The sequence below is a fragment of the Oncorhynchus nerka genome, linkage group LG27, assembly GCF_034236695.1.
Source record: "Oncorhynchus nerka isolate Pitt River linkage group LG27, Oner_Uvic_2.0, whole genome shotgun sequence".
Classification (NCBI taxonomy): Eukaryota; Metazoa; Chordata; class Actinopteri; order Salmoniformes; family Salmonidae; genus Oncorhynchus; species Oncorhynchus nerka.
The window spans coordinates 58,724,604-58,750,364 of record NC_088422.1 but is presented as its reverse complement, the minus strand read 5'-3'; the positions used below and the strand labels follow the sequence as shown (position 1 = coordinate 58,750,364).

Below are 25,761 nucleotides of genomic sequence, written 5' to 3'. Positions count from 1 at the left end.
GGGGGTGATGAATGTTGACTAGTCTCTCAAAGCACTTAATGATGACAGAAGTGAGTGCTACGGGGCGATAGTCATTTAGTTCAGTTACCTTTGCATTCTTGGGTACAGGAACAATGGTGGCCATCTTGGAGCATGTGGGGAGAGCAGACTGGGATAGGGAGAGATTGAATAAGTCCGTAAACACATCAGCCAGCTGGTGTGCGCATCTCTGAGGGATGCCGTCTGGGCCGAACACTAACACTGACGTCTTGCTTCCAGATAAACTAAACACCTTCTTTGCCCACTTTGAGGATCCTACAGTGCCACCGACGTGGCCCGCTACCAAGGACTGTGGGCGCTCCTTCTCCGTGGCCGACATGAGTCCGACATTTAAACGTGGCTGGTTTTCCTTTTGTAGTCCTGATTATCTGTAGACCCTGCCACATACGTCTCGTGTCTGAGCCATTGAATTGCGACTTCACTTTGTCTCTAACCACCAGGCTACCTGGGGCGGCAGGTTAAAAATCAGTTAACCCACTGTTCCTAGGCCATCATAGAAAATAAGAATTTGTTCTTAACTCACTTGCCTAGTTAAATAACGGAAAAATATATACTGACATTTTGCTTGTGGAGGGAATAACTACTCTGTTTGTATTCTGCCATATTCCCAGTCGCCTTGCCATGGTTAAAAGCGGTGGTACGCGCTTTCAGTTTTGTGCGAATGCTGCCATCTATCCACGGTTAGGGTAGGTTTTAATGGCCACAGTGGGTACAACATCTCCTATACACTTCCTTATAAAACTCACCCAGTGAATCAGCATATATGCCGATATTATTCTCTGAGGCTACCCGGAACATATCCCCGTCCGCGTGATCAAAACAATCTTGAAGCGTGGATTCCAATTGGTCAGACCAGCGTTGAATAGTCCTTAGCACGGGTACTTCCTGTTTGAGTTTCTGCCTAGAAGAAGGGAGGAGCAAAATGGAGTCATGGTCAGATTTGCCGAATGGGGACAGGGGAGGGCCTTATATGCATCATGGAAGTCAGTGTAATGATGGTCCAGTGTTTTTCCAGCGCTACAGTCAATATGCTGATAGAATTTAGGTTGCCTTTTCCTCAAATTTGCTTTGTTAAAATCCCCAGCTTCAATAGAAGCAGCCTCAAGATATATGGTTTCCAGTTTGCATAAAGTCCAGTGAAGTTCCTTAAGAGCCATCATGGTATCGGCTTGAGGCGGAGATATACACAGCTGTGATAATAACCAAAGAAAATGATCTTGGGAGATAATGATAATTTGATTGTGAGGAATTTTAGGTCAGGTGAACAAAAGGACTTGAGTTCCTGTATGTTGTTACAATTACACCATGAGTCATTAATCATGAAACATACTCTCCCGCCCTTCTTCCCGGAGAGATGTTTATTCCTGTCAGCGCGATGCACTGAGCATATCACTAGAGAGCCATGTTTCCGTGAAACAGAGTATGTTACAATCCCTGATGTCTCTCTGGAAAGCAAACCTTCCCCTGATTTCGTCCAATTTGTTATCTAGGGACTGGACATTAGCAAGTAATATACTCTGACTCCCTTTCCACCGGCGGTGTTGTTTTGGGTTTGCATCTGGAATCAGTTCAAATGCCCTGGGTGGTGCGGACAAAGGATCCGCTTCAGGAAAGTCGTATTCCTGGTCATAGTGCTGGTAAGTTAACATCGCTCTGATATCCAATAGTTATTCCCGGCTGTATGTAATAACACTTGAGATTTTCTGGGCTAACAATGTAAGAAATAATACATAAAAAATGAAATACTGCAAAGTTTCCTAAGGACTAGAAGCGAGGCATCCCTCTATGTCGTCACTATTTTCTGTAGCAGAAGGTGAATGTTGAACTTTTGTTGCACACATATCCAGATTTGCTGTGTACTATTTTGCACTATCGGTGTGAACCAGGCGTTACCCCTCTATCACACCAACAGCCTCATTGCATTTTGGTACACCAGAATTACATTAATTTCCAATGGAACGCTGCGTTTGCCTTGCATCATTGCGTTGCAAAGGCAGTCACAGTGTGTTCTGTGTGGTGCATACCTTGGATTTATCGAACTTACGTGTCAAAGTATGAGTAGACGGCTTGACAGAAATGGTATCAGAAGTTAAATGTTGAACTTTTGTTGCACACACATCCAGATGCTGCGTTCCATTTTGCGCAATAATGCTCTAAGTGTGATCAAGGCATAATAAAAGCCTACTGGTAAAAAATATACCATTCATATTTTTTTAAATAAATCATTATTTTGATTGTATGATTCTTGTTTATTTACTGGTGCTATTGTTCAATGATGCAATTTTTAAATGTAATGTTTATGAAAAGTCTTACTGTACTTTTGTTGAATTGCACAAACAAATTGCATTGTACAGGAAAAACAATAGATTGTGTGTCCATGAAGCTAGGGTCCAGTCTACTCACTAGAGTCCCTAGAATACAAATCAGATGAGTTTGAACAAAAAACTAGGCCATAGGAAGCGTTGCTGGACTTCTACTGTGGTCAAATGTCTTAAAATGAGGTGCCTGGTCACTATATGTGTTACGGTTTTCTTCCGGTGAAAGAGAGGAGGACCAAAATGCAGCGTGGTTATCTTTATACATCTTTAATAAAAGATGATAACGAACAATTACAAAAACAATAAACGTAATGTGAAAAACCGAAACAGCCCTATCTGGTGCAACAAACACAGAGACAGGAACAATCACCCACGAAACACTCAAAGAATATGGCTGCCTAAATATGGTTCCCAATCAGAGACAACTATAAACACCTGCCTCTGATTGAGAACCACTCTAGACAACCATAGACTTACCTAGACTACTTCACTAAACCACAATTCCATTACCTACAAAAAAACCCTAGACAAAACACACCACATAAATACCCATGTCACACCCTGGCCTGACCAAAATAATAAAGAAAACACAAAATACTAAGGCCAGGGCGTGACAATATGGCACAAATATAGCACTGTACGGGAAAAACGGGGAGTACTCAGTAGGGTTTGTAGAATCTTATATATGGTTTCACTTCATGGGGCTCTGAATAATACAGTGTGTTGCTGGCCTTTTACTATGCCCATTACATTGGCCACAATGCAAATCACTTTAGTGGCGATCGTGCCGTTTAAAATGAGGGAGGATGATACTTTTTTTATGAGCTTGGGCTTATTTCTATTACAGCATACTGGATGACTGTCATTCATTTGCCCAGCTCAATGTAACATCGATAGGTTTAGACTACTACATTTTCCATGTACCCGTCATGACGTTGCTACAACCTAATTTTTCATTCAGTCCATGAATGAAGGTTTACAACGTAGGTACACAGGCCGAGAGAATTTTGAGTAATCAAGGTGACAGACAGTGACACATTCAATACCGCCTTGCATGTGTAATCATTAGTCCAACAGTTGCAAATGAGAGTTCCTATTGGTCTTGGCGGAGCGTGGGTAAAATCACTGGGTAAGTCAAGCCCTCCAGTACCGCTTGCAGTGCGGTAGCAGAGAGAACAGTCTATGACTAGGGTGGCTGGAGTCTTTGACCATTTTTAAGGCTAGCTTGTTCCTGCTTGTTCTTGGGGCGCTTTGCCTTCAGCTTGTACCGTATAGTGTCCAGGTGTAGCAGTATAACTTTAGACCGTCCCCTCGGGCGAACCAGGGATCCTCTGCACACATTAACAACAGTCACCCACGAAGCATCGTTACCCATCGCTCCACAAAAGCCGGCGGCCCTTGCAGAGCAAGGGGAACTACTACTTCAAGGTCTCAGAGCAAGTGATGTCACCGATTGAAACGCTATTTAGCGCGCACCACCGCTAACTAAGCTAGCCGTTTCATATCCGTTACACAGGCACCCCATTTATGCTCTTTGACCACAGTAAATGTCCAACAATACTCTGCATTATTCAGAGCCCCATGAAATTACACCATATATGGATTATACAGACCGTACAGAATACTCCCCAATCCACTTTTACACCAGCACAAAGAATCTTATGTGGCTAATGGAATGGGTGGAGTAAAAGGCCAAGAACACTCCGTATAATTCAGAGCCCCATGAAATGGCACCATATATGCATTATACAGACCCTACTGAGTATTCCCTACAATACTTTTACTGTGCCACCCAGAATAGTTTTTTAACTTTAAGTCAATATGTACAGAATTCAATATGTAATTTAAATATGAATCAATGTTTACAGAATAATGTTTCATTTATCATGAATCAATACAGGTTATTTATACTTTTCTACTATGACGTGCGGGACTTATATTTTGAAAATGTCGATATTCCGTGACCCGGAAATACTTATTTAAGTGTTGCTGACGAGACGTTGATGAAGCTTCGTATTAACCGAATCACAAAAATAGAACAAGTAGACGGACATTTCAACCAAAATGTCAAAATTACAGTTGTTGCAAGCGTTTCTCTCCGATCGATTAACAACAATGGCTGTAGAGATATCCGTGGTAGTGGAAAAGGCGTTTGCAGAGTACCAGGATGAGATGTCACGTTCAAAGGAGGAGAATCAACGCCTGCAGAGGCTGCTGGATTCGGTTTTTAATCCCGATCTGAAATTACATAAAGCAGGTAGGCAAATGTATATGTTTACATTACATTTTTTACATTTTTAAATGCGTCATTTAACAGACGCTCTTGTCCAGAGCATTCCTTCTTAGTGATTTAGGCACAATGGAGAGTGTTGCAAGTCAGGGTTGCCAGGTCTAGCTAAAAAACATTGCCCAATGACCACTTAACTTGCCCCAAAGGCCTGAAAACTAGCCCCTTTTCCCCCCACAGAGAGTTGCCACATTTATACAATAAACCATTTCCCCATAATGTTATTGAGCCAATTAAGAAGGAATATCAACGTAATTTGGAACTACGTTAGAAGCTAAATTTGGTTTTCATCAAAAATAATGATTATTGCAACTTGACATGACGTAATAAACTAATTTGAATATATTGCAATATAAAATATAATTTGCCCTTATTAAACTCGACAGATAATTTTCCATCAATGGATGTCGATTTAACTTGTTTGACTGCTATGATTAAGCAATAAGGCACGAGGGGGTATGGTATATGGCCAATATACCACTGCTAAGACTTATGGCAATGCGGAGTGCTTTGATACAGCAGTTAGCAGTGGTATATTAGCCATATACCATAAACCCCAGGGTGCCTTATTGTTATTATAAACTGGTTACTAACATAAAACATTTTTTTTGTTATATACCACAAACCCCATGGTGCCTTATTGTTATTATAAACTGGTTACCAACATAAAAGTAATTTTTTGTCATACCCAAGGTATATGGTCTGATATACCACGGCTTTCAGCCAATCAACATTCAGGGCTTGAATCCCTTTTTGCATGTGCATAACTATAGATAAATCTGACAGGCAAGTTTGAGTAATGAAAGTTGGACAGAGGTTCTCAATCTCTGAGCAAGAAACACTTGGACTATTTTCTGGCAATTGTGCCGTTTCTGGCAATTGTGCCATTATGTGCCAAATGTTAAGACTACAAACAGTTATTAATGGACCATTTGCGAGATGGACTTGTCATTTCAATAGGCATAGGCTACAGACTAAAGTCTGGGTTTATGATTGAAATTCAAATTTCCATGGTTTCTTAGCTAGATGCAGGTAGCCTAAAATCAATGAAAGGCCTACATCTAATTTCAGCCTAGGAAAAATGTAGGCAAGATGTAAACTGAACAATTTAGCAGCTGGATGCGTTCAAATTAACAGACTAATTTATTCAACGTGAACAGTTTGGCGATTTCGAGATAAGAAATGCTTCTGGTGCCCACTAGCCTGCTGAAATAGGATACTGAGGACGTGGTTGTAATTTCAATCACTAAATGAAATATTCATAACATGTATATGAACTGAATATGATTGTCAACAACAGCCAGTGTTTTTTTTTTTTTTTACCTCTAGCCTAATCAGACTGACTGTTACTGTCATTCTAATGCGTTTAACAACTGACGGCAATTGCAATAGAGCTTTGATAACTTCCAACTTGATTAACTAAACATTTCCATTAATAATTGCATAATAACACAAGGCTACTAACAACAAAACACTGAAGTTATCGGCTATGATTTAAATCTATTTTTTGCCAGCTCCAATTTGTGCAAGTGGCACAAATTGATTTGCAATGATTCCAGTCATTTTTAGAGATGGTGGCGCCGGCAGAGATGGTCGCCTCGCTTCATTCAGGTCCTTACAAAACTATGCAGTTATTAGTTGTTTTTTTGGTACTATTTCTTACATTGTTATCCCAGAAAATCTCAAGTGTTATTACATACAGCAGGGAAGAACTATTGGATATAAAAGCGATGTCAACTTGCCATAATTACAACCAGGAATACATCTTTCCCGAAGCGGATCCTTTGCTCGGATCTCCACCCTGGACATGCGATCTTGTCCCAGAGACCGACCCAAAACAGCGTGTTCGCCGCAGATGGAGCAGCCTACTGGTCAGACTCAGAAGGCGAGCACACCATCCACCGCTTCCTAGCATATTACTCGCCAATGCTCTAGATAACAAGGTGGACAAAATTAGGGCACGAGTTGCCTTCCAGAGAGACATCAGAGATTGGAACATTCTCTGTTTCACGGAAACATGGCTCACTTGTGATACGTTGTCAGAGTCGGTACAGCCACCCGAGTTCTTCACACATCGCGCCGACAGAAACAAACATCTCTCTAGTAAAAAGAAGGGCGGGGGTGTGTGCCTTATGATTAACGACTCATGGTGTAATCACAACAACATACAGGAACTCAAGTCAATTTTTGTTCACCTGACCTAGAATTCCTTACAATCAAATGCCGACCGCATTATCTTCCAAGAGAATTCTCTTCAATTATAGTCACAGCATGAACATTTTGTTGTTCCCAGCCTATAACTTAAACAGGAAATGCCCATGCTCAGATCAATACAACGCTGGTCTGACCAATCGGATTCCACCCTTCAAGATTGAGTGAGTTTATTAGCAGTGCATAGGAGATGTCATACCCGCTGTGACTATTAAAACCTTCCCTAACCAGAAACCGTGGATTAATGGCAGCATTCACGCAAAACTGAAAGTGCTAGCCACCGCATTTAATCATGGCATGGTGACCGGAACCATGACCGAATACAAACAGTGTAGCTATTCCCTCCCCAAGGCAATCAAAAAAGCTTCAGTATAGAGACAAAGTAGAGTCGCAATTCAACGGCTCAAACGCGTGGCAGGGTCTACAGTCAATCTTTGATTACAAAAAGAAAACCAGCCCCGTCGGGGACATCGACGTCTTGCTCCCAGACAAATTAAACAACTTCTTTGCTCTCTTTGAGGACAATACAGTGCCACTGACACTGCCTGCTACCAAAGCCTATAGGCTCTCCTTCTCTGCGGCCAACGTGAGTAAAACATTTAAACGTGTTAACCCTCTCAAGGCTGCCGGCTCAGGCGGCATCCCTAGCCGCATCCTTAGAGCATGCGCAGACCAGCTGGCTGGTGTGTTTACGGACATGTTCAACCAATTCCTATCCCAGTCTGTTGTCCTCACATGCTTCAAGATGGCCACCATTGTTCCTATTCCCAAGATAGCTAAGGTAACTGAACTAAATTACTATTGCCCCATTGCACTCACTTCTGTCATCATGAAGTGCTTTGAGAGACTAGTCAAGGATCATATCACCCCCACCCTACCTGATACCCTAGACCCACTACAATTTGCCTACCGTCCCAATAGGTCCACTGACGATGCAATCACACTGCACACTGCCCTATCCCATCTGGACAAGAGGAATACTTATGCAAGAATACTGTTCATTGGCTACAGCTCAGCATTTAACACCATAGTACCCTCCAAACTTGTCATTAAGCTCGAGACCCTGGGTATCGACCCCGCCCTATGCAACTGGGTCGTGGAGTTTCTGACGGGCCTCCCCAAGGTGGTGAAGGTAGGAAACAACATCTCCACCCCGCTGATCCTCAACACTGGGGCCCCACAAGGGTGCGTTCTCAGCCATCTCCTGTACTCCCTGTTCACCCATGACTGCGTGGCAATGCACGCTTCCAACTCAATCATCAAGTTTGCAGACGACACTACGGTGGTAGGCCTGATTACCAACAATGACGTGACAGCCTACAGGGAGGAGGTGAGGGCCCTCGGAGTGTGGTGTCAGGAAAATAACCTCCCACTCAACGTCAACAAAACAAAGGAGATGATCGTGGACTACAGGAAACAGCAGATGGAGCACCCCCCTATCCACATCGATGGGACAGTAGGTGAAGGTGGAAAGTTTTAAGTTCCTCGGCATACACATCACGGACAAACTGAAATGGTTCACCCACACAGACAGCGTGGTGACTCACAAACTTTTACAGATGCACAATCGAGAGCATCCTGTCGGGCTGTATCAACGCCTGGTACTGCAATTGCACCGCCCTTCACTGCAGGGCTCTCTAGAGAGTGGTGTGATCTGCACAACGCATCACCGGGGGCAAACTACCTGCCCTCCAGGACACATACAGCATCCGATGTCACAGGAAGGCCAAAAAGATCAAGGACAACAACCACCCGAGCCACTGCCTGTTCACCCCACTATCATCCAGAAGGCGAGGTCAGTACAGGTGCAGCAAAGCTGGGAACGAGAGACTGAAAAACAGGTTCTATCTCAAGGCCATCAGACTGTTTAACAGCCATCACTAGCACAGAGAGGCTGCTGCCTACATACAGACTCAAATCTCTGGCCACTTAAATTAAGGGACTTAATAAAGGTATCACTAGTCACTTTAAATAATGCCACTTTAATCATGTTTACATATCCTACATTACTCATCTCATATGTACAGTGGGGGAAAAAGTATTTAGTCAGCCACCAATTGTGCAAGTTCTCCCACTTAAAAAGATGAGAGAGGCCTGTAATTTTCATCATAGGTACACTCCAACTATGATAGACAAAATGAGGGGGAAAAATCCAGAAAATCACATTGTAGGATTTTAATGAATTTATTTGCAAATTATGGTGGAAAATAAGTATTTGGTCAATAACAAAAGTTTATCTCAATACTTTGTCATTGCCAACAAAGGGTATATAACAGAGGTCAAACGTTTTCTGTAAGTCTTCACAAGGTTTTCACACACTGTTGCTGGTATTTTGGCCCATTCCTCCATGCAGATCTCCTCTAGAGCAGTGATGTTTTGGGGCTGTTGCTGGGCAACACATACTTTCAACTCCCTCCAAAGATTTTCTATTGGGTTGAGATCTGGAGACTGGCTAGGCCACTCCAGGACCTTGAAATTCTTCTTACGAAGCCACTCCTTCGTTGCCCGGGCGGTGTGTTTGGGATCATTGTCATGCTGAAAGACCCAGCCACGTTTCATCTTCAATGCCCTTGCTGATGGAAGGAGGTTTTCACTCAAAATCTCACGATACATGGCCCCATTCATTCTTTCCTTTACACGGATCAGTCGTCCTGGTCCCTTTGCAGAAAAACAGCCCCAAAGCATGATGTTTCCACCCCCATGCTTCACAGTAGGTATGGTGTTCTTTGGATGCAACTCAGCATTCTTTGTCCTCCAAACACGACGAGTTGAGTTTTTACCAAAAGGTTATATTTTGGTTTCATCTGACCATATGACATTCTCCCAATCTTCTTCTGGATCATCCAAATGCTCTCTAGCAAACTTCAGACGGGCCTGAACATGTACTGGCTTAAGCAGGGAGACACGTCTGGCACTGCAGGATTTGAGTCCCTGGCGGCGTAGTGTGTTACTGATGGTAGGCTTTGTTACTTTGGTCCCAGCTCTCTGCAGGTCATTCACTAGGTCCCCCCGTGTGGTTCTGGGATTTTTGCTCACCGTTCTTGTGATCATTTTGACCCCACGGGGTGAGATCTTGCGTGGAGCCCCAGATCGAGGGAGATTATCAGTGGTTTTATATGTCTTCCATTTCCTAATAATTGCTCCCACAGTTGATTTCTTCAAACCAAGCTGCTTACCTATTGCAGATTCAGTCTTCCCAGCCTGTTGCAGGTCTACAATTTTGTTTCTGGTGTCCTTTGACAGCTCTTTGGTCTTGGCCATAGTGGAGTTTGGAGTGTGACTGTTTGAGGTTGTGGACATTTGTCTTTTATACTGGTATCAAGTTCAAACAGGTGCCATTAATACAGGTAACGAGTGGAGGACAGAGGAGCCTCTTAAAGAAGAAGTTACAGGTCTGTGAGAGCCAGAAATCTTACTTGTTTGTAGGTGACCAAATACTTATTTTCCACCATAATTTGCAAATAAATTCATAAAAAATCCTACAATGTGATTTTCTGGATTTTTTTTCTAATTTTGTCTGTCATCGTTGAAGTGTACCTATGATGAAAATTACAGGCCTCTATCATCTTTTTAAGTGGGAGGACTTGCACAATTGGTGGCTGACGAAATACGTTTTTGAAATACGTTTTTGTATACCATCTACTGCATCTTGCCTATGCCGCACGCCATCGCTCATATTTATATTGGTTGAAGTCGGAAATTTACATACACCTTAGCCAAATACATTTAAACTCAGTTTTTCACAATTCCTGACATTTATTCCTAGTTAAAATTCCCTGTTTTAGGTCGGTTAGGATCACCACTTTATTTTAAGAATGTGAAATGTCAGAATAATAGTGAAGATAATGATTGATTTATTTCAGCTTTTATTTCTTTCATCACATTCCCATTGGGTCAGAAGTTTACATACACTCAATTAGTATTTGGTAGCATTGCCTTTAAATGTTCTACGGGATTGAGGTCAGGGCTTTGTGATGGCCACTCCAATACCTTGACTTTGTTGTCCTTAAGCCATTTTGCCACAACTTTGGAAGTATGCTTGGGGTCATTGTCCATTTGGAAGACCCATTTGAGACCAAGCTTTAACTTCCTGACTGATGTCTTGAAATGTCCACATAGTTTTCCTTCCTCATGCAGCCATCTATTTTGTGAAGGGCACCAGTCCCTCCTGCAGCAAAGCACCCCCACCACATGATGCTGCCACCCCCGTGCTTCATGGTTGGGATGGTGTTCTTCGGTTTGCAAGCCTCTCCTTTTTTCCTTCAAACATAACGATGGACATTATGGCCTCTCCCTTTTTCCTTCAAACATAACGATGGACATTATGGCCAAACAGTTCTATTTTTTTATCCTCCATATCGATATAGGACTTGTTTTACTGTGGATATTGATTATTTTCTACCTGTTTCCTCCAGCATCTTCACAAGGTCCTTTGCTTGTTGTCCTGGGATTGATTTTCACTTTTCGCACCAAAGTACGTTCATCTCTAGGAGACAGAACGCGTCTCCTTCCTGAGCGTTATGACGGCTGCGTGGTCCCATGGTGTTTATACTTGCGTACTATTGTTCGTACAGATGAACGTGGCACCTTCAGGCATTTGGAAATTGCTCCCAAGGATGAACCAGTCGTGTGGAGGTCTACAATTTTTTTCTGAGGTCTTGGCTGATTTCTTTAGATTTTCCAAGGATGTCAAGTAAAGAGGCACTATCTTTGAAGGTAAGCCTTGAAATACATCCACAAGTACACCTCAATTCACTCAAATGATGTCAATTAGCCTATCAGAAGCTTCGAAAGCCATGACATCATTTTCTGGAATTTTCCAAGCTGTTTAAAGGCACAGTCAACTTAGTGTATGTAAACTTCTGACCCACTGTAATTGTGATACAGTGAATTATAAGTGAAATAATCTGTCTGTAAACAATTGTTTGAAAAATTACTTGTCATGCACAAAGTAGATGTCCTAACTGACTATAGTTTGTTAACAATAAGTTTGTGGAGTGGTTGAAAAACAAGTTTTAATGACTCCAACATAAGTGTATGTAAACTTCCGACTTCAACTGTACATATTCTATTCATCTCTTTACATTTGTGTGTATTTGTGTGTATAAGGTAGTTGTGAATTTGTTAGATTACTTGTTAGATATTACTGCATATAGTCGGAACTAGAAGCACAAGCATTTCACTACACTCGCATTAACATCTGCTAACCATGTGTATGTAAATTTTACCAATAAAATTTGATTTGATTTCAACATATGTATTGTATCAAATGGTAGCCTACAATGACATATAAAGTGAAAGGCTACTGGGGGCAAAATTGCGAACATGGCAACCCTGGTGGAAGTTAGCCCAAGAATGTACTCTTAAGGAGTGTACGGGACTGAGGTAAAATTGGTTTTATATTGGATATTCGGTTCTCTCATCAATAGCTATTGAACCAAGTATGCCATGACTATATTCTGAAACAGAGTTGATGGAGAACAAACCACACCATAATACAATTTGGGATTTCAATCTTCAATAGCTCTTACACAACGTGTGTGTAGGCTGTCTTATGGATATGACATCACGTCACGCATTGATACTGACTCAAACTTGTTTGATGTTAGTCTGGAGTGTAATTTTACTATCCATTTAGAATTAACTGATGTTTTAATTTATTATTATTTTTCGTTTAAATTGTATAAGCTATTGAAAATTAGAAGCACTTTTTTAAGGGGGGGGCAACAACACACTTTGGGGGGGGGGGGGGTTGTTGTCCATCCTCCCTTGATTCAGAGTATATCATTGTCATGGCACGCTTTGTGGACGAGCTATTGAAGATTTAAAGCCGGCAAAGTTTTTACATTTGAATCGATCTTACACAATGCGGGTGGGTGCAGGCTGTGTTACGGACGTGATGTCACGCATTGATACTGACCCAAATATCTTTGATTTTAGAGACTGGATTGTGTTTTAGATATCCATTTGGAATTAACTGACATCTTTTTTATTTATTACTATCATTTAAATTATTTAAACTATTGAAGATTGAAACCCGAAAACAAGCCATACATTTTTGTCCATCCTCCTCCGATTCAGAGTGTATATAAACTTCCGACTTCAACTGTGTATCTTTAAAAAATATATATAATCTTTAACTCTGCATTGTTGGAAATGGATCCGTAAGCATTGTTAGTCTACTCCTGTTGTCTACGAAGCATGTGATAAATACAATTTGATTTGAAAAATGTGATTTGATGGCATGGTTGCATGGACTCACGGTCAAAAGACTGTGTGGCTGCCATTCCTGTCACTCCTAATTGGCCTTGGAGCCTATAGGCCTTTTAACTGTTTAGTGGCATTTAAACATAAAACAGAAATTCATTATTGATTTGAACCATAAAATGATTGAATTAACTATTTGACTCCTACATCATCAGTCATATCTACGCTATGTGAGCGATGCTAACATTAGCTAATAAATCATGTTAAGTGTCAAGTCACAGAGGTATATTATTTATTGAAATGTGTAGATTTTTCTTGAAAGTTAATTCCTGTCTTTCCTTCCAGACCCCCTGCAGCTCACTCTCACTGTCTCTGAAGACGAGGTTCCCTCTGACCAGCAGCACTCTGAGCAGGTTTGGAGTGATCAAGAGGACACAGAGTTCTTCATTCCCTGTGTGGAAAGTGACAGTGATCAGGGCTCACACCAAACTGGGAAAAACAGCAAGAGGGACTCCCTATCCACAATTGCAGCAGAACAGATCCAAACAAAACCTGATGAAGAGGATGACGGAATATCAGAATCAACCAGTTATGCTCCCCTCACACAGTTAAAGCCTCTAAAAATCAAGAGGACACAGTTAAAGAAAGGACAAAGCTCTTACATCTGCGCTGAGGTCAAGACAACCAGTGAGCTGATTGAGCCATTGAGGGATCACACAAGGAAGAGGTCCTACAGTTGTACTGAATGCACAGCAACCTATGACAGACCATGCCATTTGAAAACGCACAAGAGAACTCACACAGGTGAGAAACCATTTGAGTGCAAAGACTGTGGTAAATGCTTTAACCGCAAGTATTGCCTGCACGTGCATATGTTAACACACACACGGGAGAAACCATACTGCTGCCATTATTGTGGTAAATGCTTCGCTCTAAACACAAGACTAATAGATCATCTGAGGATACACACAGGGGAGAAACCTTACAAGTGCCCTTTCTGTGCCAGATGCTTTACATTTCTATCTCACTTAAGTCGTCACAAGAAGCTCCATACAGGAGAGAGGCCATTTCAATGCAATGTATGTGGGAAATGCTACACGCGGAAGGAGCACCTGACAGACCATATGAGATCCCACACTGGAACAAAACCATACAGCTGTAAGCAATGTGGCAAATGCTACAAACTGCAGGGAAACCTGAGATCGCATTTGGCGAGTCACACAGGGGGGAAATCATGCAAGTGCCCTGTGTGTGGACTAGGTGTTATAAATCTTAATCGCCACATGCAAGTTCATGCAGGTGAGAAACCGCATCAATGCCAAGATTGTGGGAAGTGCTTTAACCGAAAGGAAAAACTGACAGAGCACTTAAGGACTCATACAGGAGAGAAACCGTATCGATGTCATGAATGTGGTGAATGCTTTAGGCTCAATGTAACCCTGAAGAAACACATGATGACGCACACTGCTGCGGCAAGTACTTCTCCATGAAAGAAGATTGGAGAACTCAAGAGGACACACACAGGGACAAATCTGTTCACTGCTCAGTGCATTGCATGTTTCAGCAATATTGTTTAGATTTGAATTTGAACAATGTTTCAGTCAGAAAGGGTACAAAAGCTGAAAAACATACGCATATCCAGTCAGAAGGGTACCTTGAACTGTGACATGCGGTTTTAAACGGGATAGAAACTGTATAGGTGCAATGATTCTGGTCAATGCCCTAATAAAAAGGCATGCTTGAAAAAAACCAAAATAAAAACATTTGCTGTGTATTTTTTATGCATTTGAAGAACACAACACCACAGTATGTGCAAGAAGATCAATATTGAAAGAGGTTTGTGTGGTGCAAATGAACAGTATATGTCAAATAAAGAGGAGACCTCATAGCTATTATGATTTTAAATGATTTATACTGACAAAATATAAACGCAACATGTTTCATGAGCTGGAAAAAAGATCCCTGAATTTTTCCATACACACACAAAGCTTATTTCTCTCAAATGCTGTGCACACATTTATTTACATCCCTGTTAGTGAGCATTTCTCCTTTGCCTAGGTAGTCCCTCCACTTGATAGTTGTGGCATATCAAGAAGCTGACTAACAGGATGGTCATTACATGTGTGCAGCTTGTGCTGGGGACAAAAGGCCACACTAAAATGTGCAGTCACACAACACAATAACGCAGATGTCTCAAGTTTTGAGGGAGCGTGCAATTGGCATTCTGACTGCAGGAATGTCCACCAGAGTTGTTGCCAGAGTATTGAATGTTTATTTCTCTCCTATAAGCTGCCTCCAACGTAATTTTTGAGAGTTTAGCAGGAAGTCCAACCGGCCTCATAACCACAGACCACGTGTAACCATGCCAGCCCAGGACCTCCACATCCGGCTTCTTCCCCTGCGGGATCTTCTGAGACAAGCCACCCAGACAGCTGTTCAAACAGAAGTATTTTGTTCTGTAATAAAGCCCTTTTGTGGGGGAAAACTAATTCTGATTGGCTGGGCCTGGAATCCAAATGGGTGGGCCTCTGCCCAACCATGGTTACCCATTCATATGAAATCCATAGATTAGGGCCTAATTAATTTCTTATATGAACTGTAAATCAGTAAAATTGTTGCATGTTGCGTTTATATTTTTGTAAAGTATATTATTTCATAATTTCTTGTTAACAATATTAATCTTAGATCTTCACCACCAGTTATACTGTAAATGCTTATGCAAACACTGTTGCCTTCCATAGGCTTTCCCCCATTTGGAGACCAGACCTTTTTTCTTTTTTTAATATGCGTTTTGAGTTGCAGTGACCTTTTTATTTAATATATTTTGTGTGCCCCATTCTAATTTAGTATGATTTCTTTGGCAGTGACCTTTTATTTAATATATTTTGTATTCCTTCATTTTCGTACAAAAGCTGAAGAAAATACACACATCACATGCTGGTTTTTTTGCAGGTGCTGGAGTTATAGGGGAACTTCCTCATGCGCCCAGATTATTTTATTGTTACAACGGATGGATGCCTGATGAGACCTAAGGGTCAAAATGTTATAACTTCAAAATCATCTGGGAGCATGAACAGCAGTGTGCGCCATTTTGCTTTTATTTTTCACCTCATTCTAATTTTACACGATCTATGGCTTGCTGTGTTTCTCCCTTGTGTTTTCTAATTGTGTCATTGCAGACTCCTCCCCCTTGGCTGTGCTCCTTGGAGATGGGAGTTGGCCCAGGCATGCCACAACTGGGCCTGATTTGATTTAAAGAGCTCCCACAAAAAGGAGCTTTCAGCCCCAGTCTAGGCCTGCTGCTGGAGGGAGAAGACACCCAGTCAGCATAGATACCAGGAGCCAGAGGGGGACCAGAGTCGACAACGCTCTCTACCACACAGATAAATGGCAATCGATCCCTCTAAGCAGGTGAGGGTGAGGTCAAATACTTCGAATCAGAATGGATCCCTCCCTCATCCATCTTTTTCTCTCTCCCTCTGGCTACCACTGCTGTTCCGTGGGCTGGGTGCCCACAATGGATGACGGCGCATGACTACCGACAACGAACAAGCGTTGGAATGGTGGTGGCCATCTTGAGGACCTCCAGCAGCATGGATTGTATCTCTGTATTTTCAGGTTCCATTGAGTATAATTTTTTATTTTATAAGACCTTTTTCATGCCATTTGAAATGAAATTGAATACCAATTTTGAGGTCTGCGTTCCCCACAAACCTGATATTCCAATATTTTTTTCACGCCGTCACCAATAGAAAAAAATGAGTAGGCTAAATCACCTAATATAGAAAGGACAAACATCATGGACTCCACCTTAAACTTAAATCGGGTGCTGGATCCTCGTGTGTGTGTGTGTGTATAAGATCAGAAATAGGTCAATAAACTTACATTTGTATTGCCGCACAAACGTTCGGTACGAGCCCGTGAAACATTTGCATAATTGGGCACAACCGGCAATCCCAAAGCAGTTCCTTGAACCTGAAGAAACGTTTGAAGACCATTATCTTCAGGTTCAAGGAACTGCTATGGGATTGTCAGTTGTGCCCAATTATGCAATTGTATTTATGGGCTCGTACCGAATGGGGAAATTTGAGTTGGACATCTTTTATACGGTAATAATCTCCTATTATAAGTTAATCAAAGTGTTTTATGAAATCGATAACATCTTTTTTTCATTTGGTCAGGTAATGATCTTAAATTGGAGGATTTTTTTTACATACATGAATTCATTAATGCCATCCATTAAATTATGTTAGTATCCGATAAAGAACATGTTTCCTTTTTGGAAAGATGGCAATTGCTTGCACACTGAGGTGTATAGAAAAGAACCGGATTGAAATACCTTTCTTCATTTCAACAGTTATCATACATTATTTTTTTTTTTACCATAGCCAAGTCCTTTCGCATTAGGCACATTTGTTTCTCATTCAATGTACATGCCAAAGATTTCTGTGAATGATTCTAAACAAGAGGGAATAAAGAGTCATTATTGGAAAATTGCCTTTAGAGAGTAAGACAAGCGGAATGCATTATTGCAACCACATCAAAGGAATCCCTCTCCTCTCTCAGCAACTTTGGTGTTGTCACGGCTGTTGAAGGAAGAGGACCAAGGTGCAGCATGGTGAGCGTATATTTTCTTTTTATTATAAAAATGATGCCGAACAAAACAATAAACACTACAAAAACAAACCGTGAAGCTAAAGGCTAAGTGCCCTAAACAAAGTCCACTTCCCACAAAGACAGGTGGGAAAAAGGGCTACCTAAGTATGGTTCTCAATCAGAGACAACAATAGACCGCTGTCCCTGATGGAGAACCCTACCTGGCCAAAACATAGAAATACAAATAATAGAATATAGAATACCCACCCCAACTCACACCCTGACCAAACCAAAATAGAGACATAAACAGGATCTCTAAGATCAGGGCGTGACAGGTGTCCACCTACAGTTCTATTTCAAGGTCGATCAAGGAGGTGGTTAATTGACATTGGCACATATCACACAGTTACCCCAGCTTTGGTAAAGCGTCTGTATCCCCTCTGAGGTTTTGCTATAAGAGACCCTCAAATTTAAGGGATTGTTTAGTTGACTGATATTGGCCTAAGGAAAAAAGCATCACATTTTATGTGTATCGTTCCTGATCGCAGTTTCCCTTGTCACGACTGTGTCCACTGTTATGCCGTGATCAGAGGGAACTTTCTTATCCATCCCCAACCGGGTGAGAGGATCAAGGTTTGAGGTAGAATAACATGTAACACAAAATATGTTGTATATCTCCTTAAGTGTTCCTGTCACTTTTATTATGTGGATAAGACCAAATGTGGAGTTACGACAAGGATATGTGAGCATAAGAGCTCCTTTCGCAACCACGAGGAAAAATCACCTGTTGTGAGGCATTTCAAGAGCCATAATCATGAACTAAGTGCCTTACTTTATATGGGTATTGAATTGGTGAAGGTGCCATATAGGGGAGGATATGGAGATAAATGACTTCTCCAAAGAGAGATACGGTACATTCGGAAAGTATTCAGACCCCTTGACTTTTTCCACATTTTGTTACATTACAGCCTTATTCTAAAATGTATAAAATAGTAGTTTCCCCCTCATCAATCTATACACAATACCCCATAATGACAAATCAAACACAGGGTTTTATACATTTTTCACAAACTTTACTCTGTACCTTGTTGAAGCACCTTTGGCAGCGATTACAGCCTCGAGTCTTCTTGGGTATGACGCTACAAGCTTAGCACACCTGTATTTGGGGAGTTTCTCCCATTCCTATCTGCATATCCTCTCAATCTCTGTCAGGTTGGATGGGGAGCATTGCTGCACATGTAACAGATGTAAATCGTACTCGCCTTGCATTGTGTTTTGTCCAAATAAATCATCCCAGCCAGTGGTCCCAGTTGAGCATTATTTATTTCTGTTGTTAAATAGGAAACAGTACGTTAGTTGTGCAGGGCTTAACGATGTTGATGGCTGTCGATGGTAAAAACTGTAGCATGAAAACAACTGTTAGCAGTGGGTATATGTGACCATTACATCGGTGTATGCTAGCTAACACACTTATTTACAGCAATCATATGCCAAAGCACATCCCAGAAAGACCCTCAATCCCTAATAGGTACCATATACCCACACATATATAAATCAGTAATGTACAGCAAACTTGTACACATTGTAAAATAGAAAACAGTATTCAGAACGTGATCTACCCCTTGCATCACATTTTCATACTAGGGAGACCTAACATTCGCGATTTCCCCCTATCTGCATGCGGGGCCACTCACCACACGCCTTGTTGTCATCAGAGTTGAACCAACCAATAAGAATGCTTGAACATTGAATACACCTTTCTTTAGAGGTAAGTGGAAACATAACCACCCCTGTTACAAACAGCTCTTTTCATGTCTCTCCAGAGATGTTTGATCGGGTTCAAATTCAGGCTCTGGCTGGGCCAGCTCTAGGATGAGTCTTGGTGGTTCCGAACTTCTTCCATTTAAGAATGATGGAGGCCACTATGTTCTTGGGGACCTTCAATGCTGCAGACATTTTTTGGTACCCGTCCCCAAATCTGTGCCTCGACACAATCCTGTCTCAGAGCTCTACGGTTTTTGCTCTGAAATGCCAGCTGTGGAACTTTTTCTAGACAAGTGTGTGCCTTTCCAAATCATGTCCAATCAATTGAATTTACCACAGGTGGACTTCAATCAAGTTGTAGAAACATTTCAAAGATGATCAATGCAAACAGGATGCACCTGAGCTAAATTTCGAGTCTCGTAGCAAAGGGTCTGAATACTTATGTAAATACGTTTTTTTTTTTTTTTTTTACAGTTCCAAAAAACTGTTTTTGCTTAGTCATTATGGGGTATTGTGTGTAGATTACTGAGGATTTGTTTTTATTTAATCAAATTTAGAATAAGGCTGTTAAGTAATGTTATTTTGAAAAAGTCAAGGGGTCTGAATACTTTCCGAAGGATAGACTGCTTGGGCACTCTTGCCCCAGCCTTACTGATGAATTTTCTTGTTTTTTTTGTAGTAGATTTTTTGTAGTAGGTTATAAGTAGGCCAAACATTTAGGTAATGACATAATCATGTATTTGTATTGTGTGTATATCTTTTTAATTGATTTTCATGTGTCCCCCCCCCCCCCCAACTCCCTCTCCTGGGATCTCTTGATTTGGGCGAATACTGGTATTCTTGTTGTGACATTGATTGCCATTGCCTTGCACACTGAAGAAGGGCTCATATCAGAACGTTCGTGCAGCAATAAACATTTAAATGTAGGTTTATTTACCTGAGTGCTGTCCTATTTATGTTCTTTTGACTAATATCATAGACTAATATTTGGTGCAAATTCACCAGTTGGAGAAGTGGAAACTCAAAACACATTAGCTAGATCCCTACCTCCTAAATATAATTTTCACTTGCAGTAGCAATGTTTGAATCTAACAGTAAAGTAATGACTAATGTCCTAAAATAACGTTGCTACCATAGCCTAATACCCAATGAGGCCGTTGTAATCAGGTGGCCGACGCACTTGCAATGGCCAATGCTCAAATCCATATCAATATCTCGGTTGTAAAATAGACAGCTGAGAAATAAAAAAGATTACACCTGCACAAAGGTGAGAACATACTCTCTTCAACTGTGACAAGTATTACTAAGGATATATGTGTTTTTCTTAAAGCTAGGATCAGAACACGTTTGTTTTCTACAGGAGCGCAGTGGGAAAGGGTGCAAAAAGTGGCTCGCTCATTATCACTGCAGCAGGCCCAAGTGAAACAGGAAATGGGCAGGGCAGACACTTCCATTAGAGGAATTATGAATCTTTTGCTTTACTGTTTGACCAAATAATTGAATAGCTAAATAGTTGACTAGCTAGCTAACGAGTGCGCTAAATAGCCAAGCTACAAGCAATGTTTCGAATTGGCTATCTATTTTGTAGCCTACCTTACTGTCTGCTCACTCATCTGTCATCATCTGACTTGCAGTGACACATGCACACACAGAGTCGTAAGCGACATGTGGAGCGCTCTAGCATCTTGAAAATGCGCCTCGGTAGGAGTAGGCTGTCATTTGATGTAAAGACATTTTGTACAGATTTTTGCCTTGGTGGCAACCATTAAGCGGCTGCGAAAACACTGTCGCATTTTTTAAGACTTAGGACCTGCGGACACCTTGTGAACTGAGTGTATGGTTGGTGTAATGTGTGTGTGTGTGTGTGTGTGTGTGTGTGTGTGAACCCAAGATGATTGTGAAATAAAACTTAAAAACGTTAACCATTATAACCTTGCTTTTTTTTTAAACGGGTGTTTTCGGTAAATAAAAACTGTTTACAAAATAAAATTGTGTTTTAAGTGTTGACATGCATTTACTAGCCTACATCTCTGGAGAGCACAAAATAATCCATTGTGTGAAATGTGTCATTCAAAAGATGGAGATGTATTCTAAACACATGTACAGTAAGAGAACATGCCCCCTAGTTACAGTATAACTGAACATGTGGAAAACTCACATTGTGACAACTACTAGTTGAGAATTTGGGAGGAGACGGAATTGTTGGTGCTTTGGTGTCAACCAAAAAATGTAAACATGAAAACCCATTGCTTTTTCTCAGCTATATGGCACAAAGCAGGTCAATACATTTCTAGCTCCCTTTGGGCTCTATTCAGTCGGTATCGCTGAAGACTTACAGATTGCGTGATAGAAATGTAAAGGTAATTTCTGATTGAGCCGCCATGCAGTCTCTGCTAACATGGGGATATTGACTTTAAATTTCAATCACACTAACACTGCACTTCCGCGATAAGGACTGAATAGAGCCATGAGTTCCTATGATATATCACTCAGGGCATCTGACAACAGAATTTATCAACAGTCATTTTTTGTTGTTGTTATGATTTACTGTCTGTCGATTTGGGAGTAAAGGGGGAGTTTCTCCACCTTTGGGGACCACTTTTCTATCTGCACTCAAAGGATATTTGTTGCAGGGCTCATTATTAATTGTTCGGTTCCATTTCGTCTCTCAGCAGAGCCACATAAGTCATCGATTTGTTCACCTTTGTGTCTGTATAGCCTCTCCCGAGGAGTGTACATTGCACTGTTAGTGTCAATTGTCTAATAAAAAGCCAATCAGTCTGGCACTTCAATTTAGCAAGCATATTGCTGTCCATCTGTAATTATTGGTACAGCAGTGGTGATTTTAGCATGTAAATCTTGGTGGGGCAAACTCTACATATATTTTTTTAGATGCATGCCAGCAAAGCCACTAAACAGTACATAAATTGTAGTGGCAGTCTTAGCATGTAAATCTTAGGGGACAAACTCCCAATTTTTGTTTAGATGTATGCCAGTAAAGCCACAACACTAAACAATAGATTAAATGCACTATAATGGTGAGAAACGCTGCCCACAAACTGTTAGGGCCTACATAAAGCTGTCCCAACAGCAGAGCTTTCTTTTCAGCACCATGGAGTGAATCCTTATCACTGCTACACCTGGCCATCAGTGGAACCTTGTCTGTCGCTGAAAGAGTTCATTCAGCCTCATTTACTGCCTTTTTAAAAAGCTTAGCTGAAATGACTGACTTAAATAAATGTGGTTTCTACTGACAATTGAGATGTACAAACTATGGCATAAGGGAACGATGAGCGGATAAGAGGCGATCCGTAGTTTCACTAAAGACATTAATGAGCGAGCTAGGACGACGTAGTCAATATAACTATTTGTTTAGCACTTTTGAAATGTACAGCGACAAAATTCCGAACATTGGCCGTTCTTACAGTATTTTCCCTGTGCACCAAGTCAGAACCGTAGGATAAATAAAGAGGGCATATAAGCAGGCAATGAAAGCTCTTACAATATTTGATGACGATTCTCTAAAACAGGCTATAGGCTGCATGTACACCACCAAGTCAGAACATTAGGCTAAGTTATGAGCGGGAAAGGGACCACAATTAGGGTGAGGCACATGGGCTACTAACAGCTTACTACACACACTAAGTATTACTTTCTTAGCTACAGTATACATATCTCCCTGTCATATTACATTATTTATGCAGCGGCATACAATACATTTCTGGAGTCACCTTGTTGTGCTGTGCTCACTTGAACAGAAAGATGGTGCGGCGGTCCTTCTTGCAAATTCCGAGTTGGATGACCATTCAAAACCTATTTTCCCAGTCGGAGCTCGTGGCTTTCTGAATCACCAGTTGTCTTGAACTCACTGAAGTCTGAGATTTCCAGTTGTTTTGAATGGGGCAGAAGTCATGCTGGATTGACAGCATGACCAGTGTATTCAACATTTTCTGGCCTATGGTGTTGCGTGTGAATGTTTATCCTAATGTTAATCTTAAGCTTGGAAAATGAAACCCAGACTTGGACCACGCACCCCCTCCACTAAATAGCAGGCAGGAGCCACTGATTCCTTCCAAACCACTCATTGTTGAAATTGAAATTTCCAACTTGTGTAATGTTTATGTCCAATGGCCGATGAGCAAGTGTCTGTGTGCCACCTTGATGACAGCTTTGCGCACTCTTGGCATTCTGTCAATCAGCTTCACCTGGAATGCTTTTCCAACAGTCTTGAAGGAGTTCTCACATATGCTGAGCACTTGTTTTATGCTTTTCCTTTACTCTGTGGTCCAACTCATCCCAAACCATCTCAATTGGGTTGAGGTTGGGTGATTAAGGAGGCCCGGTCATCTGATGCAGCACTCCATCACTCTCCTTCTTGGTTAAATAGCCCGTACACAGCCTGGAGGTGTGTTGGGTCATTGTCCTGTTGAAAAACAAATGATCGTCCTACTAACAGCAAACAAGATGGGATGGCGTATCGCTGCAGAATGCTGTGGTAGTCGTGCTGGTTAAGTGTGCCTTGAAATCTAAATAAATCATGAGTGTCACCAGCAAAGCACCCTCACACCTCCTCCTCCATGCTTCACAGTGGGAACCACACATGCGGAGGTCATCCGTTCACCTACTCTGCATCTCAGAAGGACATGGCAGTTGGAACCAAACATCTCTAATTTGAACTCATCAGACCAAAGGACAGATAAACACCGGTCTAATGTCCATTGCTTATGTTTCTTGGACCAAGCAAGTCTTCTTGTTGTGATGTGACTATCATTAATATGATGACTGCTATTCATTGAATAATTACCTCCTATGTTTATTTGTTACTCAATTAAATTAATCATGTAACAATTCATTAATTAGTAATTATGTTTCCTGAATTAACTCAAGAATATATGGATATCATACCAGTCATCAATCAATCATTTCCTCATATCAGTCTCATTCTGAGTGTTGCATAATCCTTGGATATCTGCACAAACCCTAGCCTAAGTGATGAATCAGCAATACACAAATTGGCTTAATTATTTATTTACTAACTAAACAATCACACATAATTACATAAATACACACACACGGTATAGGTTATATTGATTGCTAACATAATGCAATGAAAAGTCCCTGGTGGACTAACCCGATATGACGGCTTGTTACACAATGGAAAGAGGTGGGGAAAGACAAAGAGCGGGAGAGACAAAGACTACAAGACCAGAAACTTTACATACTAACTGCCGACTGGGAATGTTTTGGTCTAGTCTTCAACTTCTTCACTCGTCGAGAGTTTCAGAGGGTCTTACCATTTTCTGGTCTTGTAGTTTTAACCATTTTGTGACATCCGGCTTAAACCATCCGCCTCCTTGGTCTAATGTACATTTCGTTACGAGTCCTTGAAAGCACTCCAGCCTGAAAGGCGGTTCCATCATGTTGACACAAACTCTGAGCTCACTTGGGCATAGCTACTGACTGGCACAAGTTTTGCAAGAAAAACAATTATCATTTAGAAGGCTAAAATCACATTTCTATCTTTTCACAAAGAATTTCATATTAAATCATAAGTTTACAACATTTAGAGGTAAATCTGATATATATATTGTGAAAGCTTTAAAAGTTACAATGTTTCCGTCATAACGTCTTTCTGATAATTTTAATGACATCACAAAATAGACATTTTTCTATATTCCATCTGTCATAATTCCCAATATTTGGATTTTGAAATATATTGTCCCAATGTTGATTGTTTGATGTTTGAAGTTTTGGCAGTCTCTCTCTGTTGTAACACAGGGATTTTTAATTTCTCCATATTGCAGGGGCAAGAGAGAGAAAGTTTACGACTGGTCGTTAAGTCATAAAACCGTCCCAACTCCCCCAGGAGAGGGGGTTCTGGCTATCGTCTAACATTTGCCTAGCCGATGAGTCCTTTTGGTCCTCTCCAAGGAGAGAGTCATGACATTCTTATTGGTGTCCTTTAGTAGTGGTTTCTTTGCAGCAATTCGACCATGAAGACCTGATTCACGCAGTCTCCTCTGAACAGTTGATCTTGAAATGTGTCTGTTACTTGAACCCAGTGAAGCATTTATTTGGGCTGCAATTTCTGAGGCTGGTAACTCTAATGAACTTATCCTCTGCAACAGAAGTAACTCTGGGTCTTCCTTTCCTGTGGCGGTCCTCATGAGAGCCAGTTTCATCATGGCGCTTCATGGTTTTTGCCACTGCACTTGAAGAAACTTTCAAAGTTCTTGAAACTTTCAAGATTGACTGACCTTCATGTCTTAAAGTAATGATGGACTGTCGTTTCTCTTTGCTTATTTGAGCTGTTCTTGCCATAATATAGACTTGGTCTTT

General features: G+C 41.2%; 1 protein-coding gene across 1 annotated transcript; it reads left to right on the top strand.

The window, feature by feature from the left end:
* The first annotated feature begins 4,332 nt into the window (after positions 1-4,332).
* LOC135565339 (zinc finger protein 501-like) lies at positions 4,333-21,427 on the top strand. Its single transcript, XM_065011804.1, has 2 exons — positions 4,333-4,614; positions 13,408-21,427. Exons 1-2 carry the CDS (start codon positions 4,422-4,424, stop codon positions 14,550-14,552), a joined length of 1,338 nt encoding a protein of 445 aa, XP_064867876.1. The 5' UTR covers positions 4,333-4,421; the 3' UTR covers positions 14,553-21,427.
* Positions 21,428-25,761: the final 4,334 nt, after the last annotated feature.